This window comes from Cyprinodon variegatus, unplaced genomic scaffold, assembly GCF_000732505.1.
Source record: "Cyprinodon variegatus isolate N-32 unplaced genomic scaffold, C_variegatus-1.0 Scaffold19, whole genome shotgun sequence".
Taxonomy (NCBI): domain Eukaryota; kingdom Metazoa; phylum Chordata; class Actinopteri; order Cyprinodontiformes; family Cyprinodontidae; genus Cyprinodon; species Cyprinodon variegatus.
In genome coordinates, this window is record NW_015150472.1 from 704,895 (window position 1) to 715,441 (window position 10,547).

Here is a 10,547-nt window from a genome sequence, read left to right on the forward strand (position 1 = left end):
GCAAGCAAGGTATTTTCTATTGTTTTCCTACTGCCACCAAAAAAGTACTCCAGAGTGTTGTTCAGCATGGGGGTGAGTAGAAAATGAAGGCTAATCATGTTTTGGGTGTACTATTCCTTTAACTTTATTTAGTACAAAGAGTTAAAGCAGTATGCCATTAAAGATAAAAATACAACAGACAATACAAAAAGAGTGTATATAGTACAAAAAAGCATAAAAAAATAAAAAAGTTATATCCTGGTATATGTTTCCCTTAGATATAAAAATATCTGCAAAGTAGAGAGGTAAGGAAAGACTACATAGCAGCTGACTTGGATTATTGCACTTGCACTGTAGAAATGTACTGACCTTATAAATAACTGAAAATTAAACAGACTAAACAGTACTTGACTTGGATTATTGCACTCCAGAGATGCACTGACCTTATAAATAAGTAAAAAAAATTACACATGCTACACAGTATTTGGCATGTGTTATTGCACAGTAAGAGAGAAGAATATTGCACATTAGTGACAATTGGTAAGGTTTTGCATAAGATGTCCAAGGAGGGGATGCTGACCCTTATCCTTCTTTCTATCACCTCCTCCTTCCCCCAAATGAGGAGTTGCTCAGCTTGATGGCTTGAGGAACAAAGGACTAGAGCAGTCTGTTGGTCCTGCATTTGGGGTGGAGCAATCTCCCAGTGATCAGGCTCCTCTGAGTGGTGAAGACGGTGTGCAGAGGGTGGCTGGCATTGTTCATAATGTCCAGCAGTTTGTTAAGTGTCCTTGTCTCTGCCACCGTCCCCAGAGGGTCCAGCTTTATGCCAATCACAGAGCTGGCCTGCCTCACCAGTTTGTCCAGTCTGGAAGTGTCTCTTGGATGTGCTGCTCCCCCAGCAAACCACAATGTAGAAGAGGACACTGGCAACCACAGACCGGTAGAACATCTCCAACAAATGGAATTACAAATGGAAGTTCATTGAACAATCTAAAAATGAGAAGTCCAGTTTAATCAAACACTCAGGACCACTGACATTCAGAAGATCAAAACAACAGAAGGTAAAGTAATGTAGTTGAGATTAGGCCGCTATGGGTTTGAAAGATGATTGCTGTTGGGCCACAAACCATGATGATAATTTTGTACATTGAGAACCAAGGTCCATGTCTCATTTTAACATCTTCACTGGAGCAGAGGGTGCTCCACAGTGCTGCTACCCTCTCAAAGCTTATGCAACACTGCTGCAGGAGTATAACCAGCCCTTACTGACACTGGAGAGGCATGCATCCTCATCCTTCCTGCTGGACTGCTTCAAGCTACAGAGAGCTGAAAGGGTGACTAATGAGTGATTATGTCTGCCCCATCCTCCCCTCTCCAACACCAACCCACATTAATCTGGATCCTTTAAGAACTTTCCAGACGTAGGCCTGTGCTCCCGTCGCCACCACTACAGCACTGCATCTTACAGCTGCATACCCAAACACAAGGGCTTCTTCTGAGCTTTCAATTACTCCACAGTGAGCCTGCCGTGCTAAGGTCTGGCACAGTTAGGGAGAGATTGTAGTTAAACAATATGTTTTTGATGATTCTGATCAATTCATGTGTTTAATGATTTTGAGCTATTTTCTTTATAAGCTAAAACAAGCTTTACTTCACTAAAGGGCTTAAATTCTGATTTGTTAGCGTTCATGTGTTTTCTCATATGCTCATTATATTTTGATTATGAAATTTTGACCAAAAGTCATTCTATGTAGTCCTCATGTCTGTTCACTGCTGGCTATTTCAAAGAGGGGAAAGATTAATTTAACTAAAGGTCATTGGTTCCTGATTAAGCAAATAATTTAATAAAACATTAATTGGCCAAATAATGTTTTATTCACCTCATGGATTGATTGAAAAAAGTCAAAATGTTCTAAGTTACTGAAAAGCTAATTTGATCACATCCCAGATTCTTCAAGATAAACTTTGGTTTTCAAACACAAAATCTAACTTTGATGTGGTTTTCAACTATGTTTTGCTTCCTATTTGTACATAGTAGCTTAGTTTAGTTGAGGTTCACAAGTTTTTAGTCAAGAGCGTTTAACTGAAATATATTTGACTTGGAGCTGAATGATTTTTATTGTTAAACTTTTATAATTTGAAAAGAAGTTGTTGTGAATTTATTCCACCTATGTGCAGAATTATCTGTTTGACCATGAATTGAGGTCAATTCACACTTTTGTTTGTTGTCCTAACACACAGCCAGTGGGGCGTGTGTTTATAAAAATATTTGACAGTGCAAATAACTTCTGATTAAGTAAGATATTTACTACCGCTACCGGGGGTGGATAATAAATATATAAAAGTTGCACAACAGTGGCGAGGATCAAAACACATCCTGCTGGAGAGGTGATCAGGTTTTCCTCAAAATGTTTGTCAGATATTGAAAGAGTCCATGCACCAAATCAGTATTATTACAGCTGTAATGGCATCACAGTATGGCTATAAAAAGGATTGACTCAAAGGAGCAAAATGCAGATGAATTATCACTATTTTCATATTTCTATTTGTAAAACATTTCCCATTTTGTGTCAATTACTTTTAATTCTCACTAAAAGGCTGGAGTTGTTAGAATCCTTCTCCCTTGCCAATGAAGAATTTGCTTGCACCATTTGTGTTAATATTGACATGCAACAAAACAAATTAGTGTCTCAATAGAAAGCCACCAAAGAAAAATAAATAGCAAAGGAAAAATAACTAAAGACAAATATTTTATTTTCTTTTAAATTAAAAATAGGTACAAAATGTCCAAGGTAATGTAACGTGTCAGGTAACAGTATGTAGGGGGCAGCATACTGCATGAACAACCAAATAGAAGAAGAAGAAGAGGAGGCGGATTAGACTGACGTTGATAACCCAACCAAACAGGAAAAGTGTGAGCTGAAAGACAGTAACAGCGAAGGCACCGGCTGTCACGGGAGGATTAACCTACCGAGGTACAGAAAAATTAAATCTTCTATTTTTGTTGTATTTATTTTGGCCGATAAAACCCTGAACCAGCCGGGGTACAGAGCTTAGAAGCTAGCCGTTAGCATTTGGCTCCAGTTGATGTTTTAAAGTTCCCTGCTAGCCTCTCAAAGCTGTTTAACTAAAGATTACAAACATATAAATAATACTAAATTATGTCAACAATGTTGCATCAGTATTTTTTTTTAATCTCTCGATTTAAGATAGGTTAATATGAGAAATAGTCGTCTAACCTAAAATTAAAACGTTCAATATAATAAATGCGATTTTGTTTGTTTTTTTACAGTTAAGATCAATTTGTTAAACATGTAAATTGTTTCCAAGTTTCTTTATTTGCTATTCAAGTTAGATTGGTCAAGTTTGCATTATTTTTTTATTTTAAGATAATTTTTCTGACATGAACTAACCGGTTCTTACTCCTTTATGACGCCCTGTGGCTTAAGGATCCAGTTATTACATTGTTGTTTTAAAGTTTTATCTGATTGACATTCCTGTTTCTCTAACCTGACATTGAACAGAATCAATGTGATCTAAATCATCTGAGACACCTACTTAGGATGATGAGGTCTGTAATTTTCATCATAGGTATACTTCTATCATAGTATACCTACTACTTATTCTAAATAGGAGAACTTGCACAATCAGTGGCTGACTAAATACTTTTTGGCACCACTGTATCTTTAAATTGCCATCCATTTTATTTGTTTCTTATATAAAGAAACTAAATTCAAAGTTTGCTTAAGACATCAGCCAATATGAAGGTGTTTAGTTACAGAGGTTGTGTATAGTTTTCAGACTGATACTGATGTATAAATGGTTACTAAAACATTGGGGATTTATGGCCACATAAAAAGATCTGTGTCAAGCTTCTTGGCACTATTCCCTGGATGGAATAAGATTGAAAATTTCAAGATATTAACCCAAGACTTCAGAACAAACATATTAAACATGATACTATTGCTTTATGCTTAATCAGAAAAAAACAAAAGATATATTTTTATCACTAACATTTTGAATCAGATTAGAAATAAATATATTTATAATTAACATATATTTTCCTACTGTCAATTGAAATGTTTACTAATCTTAAATCTTTGGCGGAGGCGGTTTAAACTACTTATTTTTTATATTTTGTTACTTTGGTTTCTTTACCAAAATGCTGTAATATTTAAAACCCAGGATTGTTTTGCCTGTTCCTTTGTCTTCTAAAAGATAAACATTTATCTTTAGCTTCCTTCGGTCAAATGTTGCCATTACTATTGGATGGACGCCACACTTTTGTCAACATAATCTGATTGTGTTTTAGTAATAAGGGGTATCGATGTTTGTGTTTTTTTTAAATCAATGATCAGTTTAATTTACATTTTAATTTTAAAAAAAAAAGAATGTTTTTAATAATGACTCAAAAAGCTTCTATTAGCATCACTGCAAATCCTCCTGAACAGCTGATCGCACTCCCAGGTTTCGACTGCTTTTTTTTTTGCAAACGATTAATTTAAAAGCAGCTCTGATTCTTTGAGATTAAAAGGTCTCTGTGCCATTATCCTAATTTTTATATCTGTCTACGTATTTCAAATTTCCGTTCATATATATATATATATATATATATATATATATATATATATATATATATATATAATTTTTTTTTCTTTTTTTTTAAATCAAATTCTATTTTCAAATTTCAAATTGTCTTTTGGGGATTTTTTTTAATTTTTATTTCTCCTCTATTAGTATCTACTCTTTTTATGTACATAGAAATGTCCTGTTAATATGCCTTTTCTGCTATGGGGTCAAGATCAGTTATAACTATTACACTATTAAAATAAATTTGAAAAATAAATAAAAAACAAAGTTTTAAATGTGCCATACATCTTTTTAGAAGTAATGCTTTTAAGCAGTGATTAATTTTGTATTAATTGTTTTAAAAATGTATTAAAGATAGAGAAGTAAATACAATTTAAGTATTTTCTGGAAGTTCTTTCTCACCCAAGGATAGTGATTCTGCCTAAGTGATCAAAGCCTATTAAAAAAAACATTATCTGAGGACCCCAACTGCAGATAAAAAGTGGTCGCTTCTTCTTCAGTGCTTCATCTGAAATGAGGAATAAAACCCTTTTGTTTGTCTCTCTTGTGCAGACTCTGTTGCCAACATGTTGTCTGAGGGGGGCTCCTTCATAAAGGGGATGCTCATTGGAGGCATCTTCTGCTTGGTGCTGTCGCTGCTGAGTAGTTTCAGCCCTGTCACTGAGTCCAGGACGGAGGAGCACCATCATCATCACGTCAAGGCTGCCAGCAAAGACGAGCTCCAACAGCTTTCTGATGGCAGATTGCAGGAGCTGAACAATCAACTCCAGGTCTATTGTGTCATCATGGTCCAACCCAAAAACTTGCTTTACTGGGCCACAGCTTTGGACACTTGGACCAAGCACTGTGACAAGGCTGCTTTTTACACCTCTGAGTCCTCTAAGGCACTGGAGGCCATCAACCTGAAGGAAAAAGATGACTGGGTCAGGCTGCGGAAAGCTTTGAAGCATGCCTATGAGAATGCCGGAGACATCCGCTGGTTCTTTGTGGCGGAGCCCTCTACCTTTGCAATCATCGAGAACCTCAAGTATCTGGTGCTCACTAAAGATCCAGAACAACCGTTCTACCTGGGGAAGGCCATGAAGTCTGGGGAGCTGGAGTACGTAGAGTTCAACAGCGGCATCGTTCTTAGCTATGAAGCCCTGAGGAGGCTGGTGAACGTATTCCCGGATGAGGGCAAATGTCCAGAAACGGGACGTGCTTTGTGGAAGCTGAGCAATGACAAGCAGCTTGCTGAGTGCCTGAAATTCACAGGAGTGTTCGCAGAGAACGGGGAAGACGTACACGGAAAGGACCTGTTCAACAGCAAGGGCGTGGAAAGCTTGATAAAGGAGAGCATGAACCAGAACCCAAACAACGTGGTGGAGGGCTGCTGCTCCGACATGGCCATCACCTTCAGCGACATGTCCCCGAACCAGATGCAGGTCATGATGTTTGGGGTTTACAGACTTCGACCGTACGGACACGACTTCCACGACCTATTGACGTTTTATCCTCCCAAAGGGTCGGACAATGACTAGTCACACTCAGCCAGGCTAGATCTGTTGTTTTTAAACACTTTGCTTCTGTGATGGCAAACTGGACTTTGGATATTTTTTTTTTTCTGGTGATGTTTCTAAAACGTTTTTCTTAATAAGTTTTATGTACATTTGTAACTTTTGCACTTGAAGCTGTCTGGGCTGTTGACCAGAGCGGATGGATGAGCCGTTCACTGCAGGAGGGGACTGTGGATTTCACCCTAGAGTATCTCAATTTGAATTTCGGTTATTGAAGTTTTGCTCTGCATCTTTTTGTTCTGCATATTGTGTTTTTATTCTAATCCCGGGTTTATTAAAAAATGGTGTTAATGTCATTAATCTGTGGAGTTTTACCAGATAATGATCCGATTTCATGTTACGTCGTCGCAACCTTGATCTTTATGGAGACGGACGTATCAGGGCGTGGTTTGGATGTTATGTTCGATTTTATCATTTATGAGGATTTAGCAGTTAAAAATGTTTCAGGCGACACATTTTCTTATTTCTTCCTGTATTTTAAAGTTGGATGATTTTGCTTTTTGATAATAAAAATGATAGAAATGAATCATCGAAGGAAGTTTTATGATTTATAGCGGCAGAAAAAGAATGTATTTACACGTCTAAATCTGTAGTTTTACACTAAAATGGTAATGTGGACTAACTTCAGTGGGTTGTTTATACAGGATATCTCTACTAGAAAATAAAGATCCCACATTTTATCAGAGACTTGTATGTTTTCATTGTATAACACTGTTGTTTTCTGGGGGTTGGTGGTGAAGTTTATGGTCTGGTGGAGCAGAGGGACGCTGATGGACTGAAGTTTCTGTTGGTAAAGAATTATTAGTAGAGGTCCTTCTCTATAAATTTGACTTATTTCTGAAATTTCATTTTAAAAAAGGGAAACTTTTCCAGGTTTTTACTCCTGTCGCAACTGTCCTTCATACTTTAGGTTTTTCCCCACCTTTCACACAACTGACCAAATAGGGGTCTGCATCATTTTAAGCAGGTTTGCTGGTTTGCAGTGGGCCCTGACGGCCGAAACTAAAAACCACTGGGCTAGATCATTATCGCTTAAAGCCAATGACCAACATTTTTTTTAATAATTGTACTTTTGTAATTTTACTTTTTTTTTTTGTTATTAAAGAAATGATACTTGTCTGATACTAGTGAAAACATGGTGACACACCTTTTGTTTTCATGTTGGGACTTTGGGATTTGGTTAACCCCTCTGGGACACCGTACGAAATATTACAGCTCACACATTCACAGAAAGTCCCAAAGTGTTGCTGGTTATTCAGAGTCATAGAACTGGAAAGTTAAGTGGAGGGAAAACATGTCTGAAAAAGATTAAGCGGCAGCAGGGATAAATCTGTCTGGAGATGTTTGCCAAGTTGCTGAAACCATCCCACTCCTTCTATTAATGAAACCCCTGAGTAATAGCTCATATCAGTATCATATAGTGGCTATGTATGTGTATGGTTGCTCAGTGGTCCAATATCCTATTTTCAGCTCATAGTGAATGTTGCCTTTTTGGAGATTTCAGTCTCGGTGTGAGAAGAATGAAAGGCCATTAATCCACATCACTTGAAATCAACTGATAGTTTAGGGTGCCAGGAATTTTAAGAGCTAACAAGCTTTAGAGGTTTTCATTTTCAGCAGGATTTGGTACCTGCCGCCACTTCCAAAGGTACCAATACCAGCCTTGTTGACCATTGAGTCACAGCTCAGCAGAGTAGATAAAACTCATATCAAGTCTTTTCAAGAGGAGGATGAGAGACACCAGATCCATTAATAAAGGTAAGCTGTAGTTCCCTTTAAGGCCAACCCGGACTAACCTTTCATTTCAGCAGGCGGTCTTCGTGTCGCAACAAGTTTGTATTAAAATAATTTGTGGTCAGATTTAAATCAACAAGAATGCCTTTAATAGAATTCTGTTTGACATCTGACATTTTCACTTTTTGATTTGCTGCGAGACGAGTTACAACACCTAAAGATCATTTTCATTTGTCTTATTGCAATATTCTCTTCATTAAAATAAACTGCTGTAAATGCAGTTAGTAGTTGCTACTTTTATGGAGGATTTGATGCTACCCCTGTGAGTTTTTTGGGTTTTTTTTAAAAACAGGCCAGTTAACACTAGAGATATTTTTAGTGCAGTCCTAAAAGGAAAGTCCAATCATTTCTCTTACACTAAAGAATGCAATAACATCAGCCTAACCAGTCCAACAGCTGCTTGGTGCTCCAGCTCGGCACTCCCTTTACCGAAAATATAATAGGATCCTGCAGTTTGTAACTGACTGGACGTCACACTCTGAAACCCTGCTTCTGATATTTCCAGTTTATCAGGGCTGCAGATATAATTAAACCTAATGTCACGATATACCTATTTACATTTAGTCGCTGTATTATTCAGACATTACTATAAGAAAAATAAAAGCCTCAGAAAAACTCAAGAAAATTTTGATTGTTGTTTGAAGCAGGACCTTTTATTTGTGCATCATTACGGCTGATTTACAGCCTCCAGTAGGTTACAAAGCCAAGTGTGTGGGTGTAAACAGTCGATCTGCTGCTTGCGCCTCCCAGACAATAAAATATCTTTTGTGGCATTCGGGCGGTTCGGTGTAGGTGCTTGACGTCATCATTTGTACGTCTTCATGTGCCACAGGCCGTCGTTCAAATAGTGAACGTTCTCTATTCCAATTCCCTTGTTGACTTTCTCGCTGTTGGTGACACAAAGATAAGAAACTTAGGATCATAAAGTAAAGAGTGATTTGTTTAGTAGATGATTACGAGTCTCACATGTTTTCAGCTGTCATCTTCATTACACCAACACAAAGTGCATGTTGCTTTCCCTCTGCCATAATAGCCTGCATGGACTTGTTAAAGAAAAAGCATGTTGGATATTTTACTGAATTCTTGGAAAGGTTAAAAATGCATGTCGGACAATAGAGAAAGGTGTTTACAATCACAGTGAATAGATATTTTATCATAAATGGCTTGAAGATGCAGCATCATGTATAAAAGGATACAACTACTGTGTCCACGTTAGCAGGGTAGAGTTTGGCACCCGGTGAAGTGAGCCCTGGACACATGATATTCGCTCCACTCAACACAAATTTGATAGCCCCTTTGTCCACTTGCTGATGTGGAAGAATGAAAGGATCTGCAAGCAGAGAAAATGAACTTACAGAAATAGTCACCTACACTGTAGAATAGGAGGGGTATCACGACAGCTTACATTTATGGAGCAGTCTGAGGGTCGGATAGAACGGTCCTTCCCTCTGTCTGAAGAAAAGTAGTTCTCCATTTACTGTCAGGATTTCAATGTGTTCATGGCTGAAACGCATAGAGGGGATAAACTGTAAAGAGATTTAAGGTTTTAAAAGCATCGGTACGACAACGATGGGAAGAAATGAACGATCGTACCATCTCACTATTTTAACAGGGTCCTTTTTTGGCATTATTTGATTGAGCCATGGCTCAATGTCAGGGAACTGTTCCAGCAGCTGATTTTTTATGCCTTTGATCACAGAGGTTTTCAACTGAATGCAATTTGACACATTTTCCTTCTCATCAAATCTGTAAAACAGGAAACGTAATACAGACATTAGGGAAGCATTCACCACTGTTGATCATGGTGTTAATTCATAGTGAATTCAGTCAATCTTCCTGGTTTGGAAGCTGATTAGTTTGCATCTTACTTGATAAAACAGGGACCTATATGTCAGCATTTTACTACATCTGAAGTAATAGAATAGATAGATTCCTCAAGTTTCCCCTCTTGGGGTCGGTCCCATAAAATCATTAAGTCTCATATTTATGCTCTTGTAGCAACAAAATATCCACAATAGCAAAGAAAGAAAGAAAGGGTTAGTATACTAATTTGACAAAATATTAGTTACGTTAGTGGGCAGCTAAAATTGAATGCAGCTGAAATGTAACACAAAGTCACTTAGTTAAAGTAAAACAACTCAAACCCGTTCATTTGAGATTAGCTTCATGCTAGCTGGGCTACACTAAATTGATTATGTTATTATTGTCTCGAAATCTCGCGTAGCATATGGAAACAAGACAATTTAATACCAACAAAATCGATCTCAAATACTAAACATACTCTTTCTACAAGACCAAGTATGCTACTGCTAACTACTTAGCTGTGGCTAGTCCTGTGTGCTGCTAGCTAACGGTACAACACAGACACGTACTTTTTAAACATCCTCTCTGTTCTCCGGTGCTGCGTTCTTCAGCTAGGTCAAAGCTTTTCCCAACGTAAGATATCAAGTCGGGTGAAGCAGCTGAGAAATAAAATCAGTAAATAAAGTTCATTTAACTGTTGCTACTTCAAATTTCCACGCTGCTTTTTAAGGTTGAATGAGATTTGCGAGAATTTACGACAGTTGACTCCGCTCTGGGTAATTCACGTTACCTAGGTGACATAAACTGTCAGCGTTTGAGATGAAG

The 10,547-nt window shown here is 37.6% G+C and overlaps 2 protein-coding genes across 2 annotated transcripts; one reads left to right on the plus strand and one right to left on the minus strand.

Moving 5' to 3' along the window:
* The first annotated feature begins 2,832 nt into the window (after window positions 1-2,832).
* On the plus strand, window positions 2,833-6,799 carry c1galt1c1 (C1GALT1 specific chaperone 1). The gene is made up of 2 exons (XM_015388339.1): window positions 2,833-2,954; window positions 5,122-6,799. The coding sequence occupies exon 2, from the start codon at window positions 5,136-5,138 to the stop codon at window positions 6,087-6,089; it is 954 nt and encodes a 317-aa protein (XP_015243825.1). The 5' UTR covers window positions 2,833-2,954; window positions 5,122-5,135; the 3' UTR covers window positions 6,090-6,799.
* Window positions 6,800-8,539: 1,740 nt separating this feature from the next.
* On the minus strand, window positions 8,540-10,481 carry mcts1 (malignant T-cell amplified sequence 1). Its single transcript, XM_015388496.1, has 6 exons — window positions 10,292-10,481; window positions 9,513-9,665; window positions 9,325-9,422; window positions 9,116-9,249; window positions 8,886-8,953; window positions 8,540-8,806 (listed from the first exon to the last, which is right to left on the minus strand). Exons 1-6 carry the CDS (start codon window positions 10,300-10,302, stop codon window positions 8,725-8,727), a joined length of 546 nt encoding a protein of 181 aa, XP_015243982.1. The 5' UTR covers window positions 10,303-10,481; the 3' UTR covers window positions 8,540-8,724.
* Window positions 10,482-10,547: the final 66 nt, after the last annotated feature.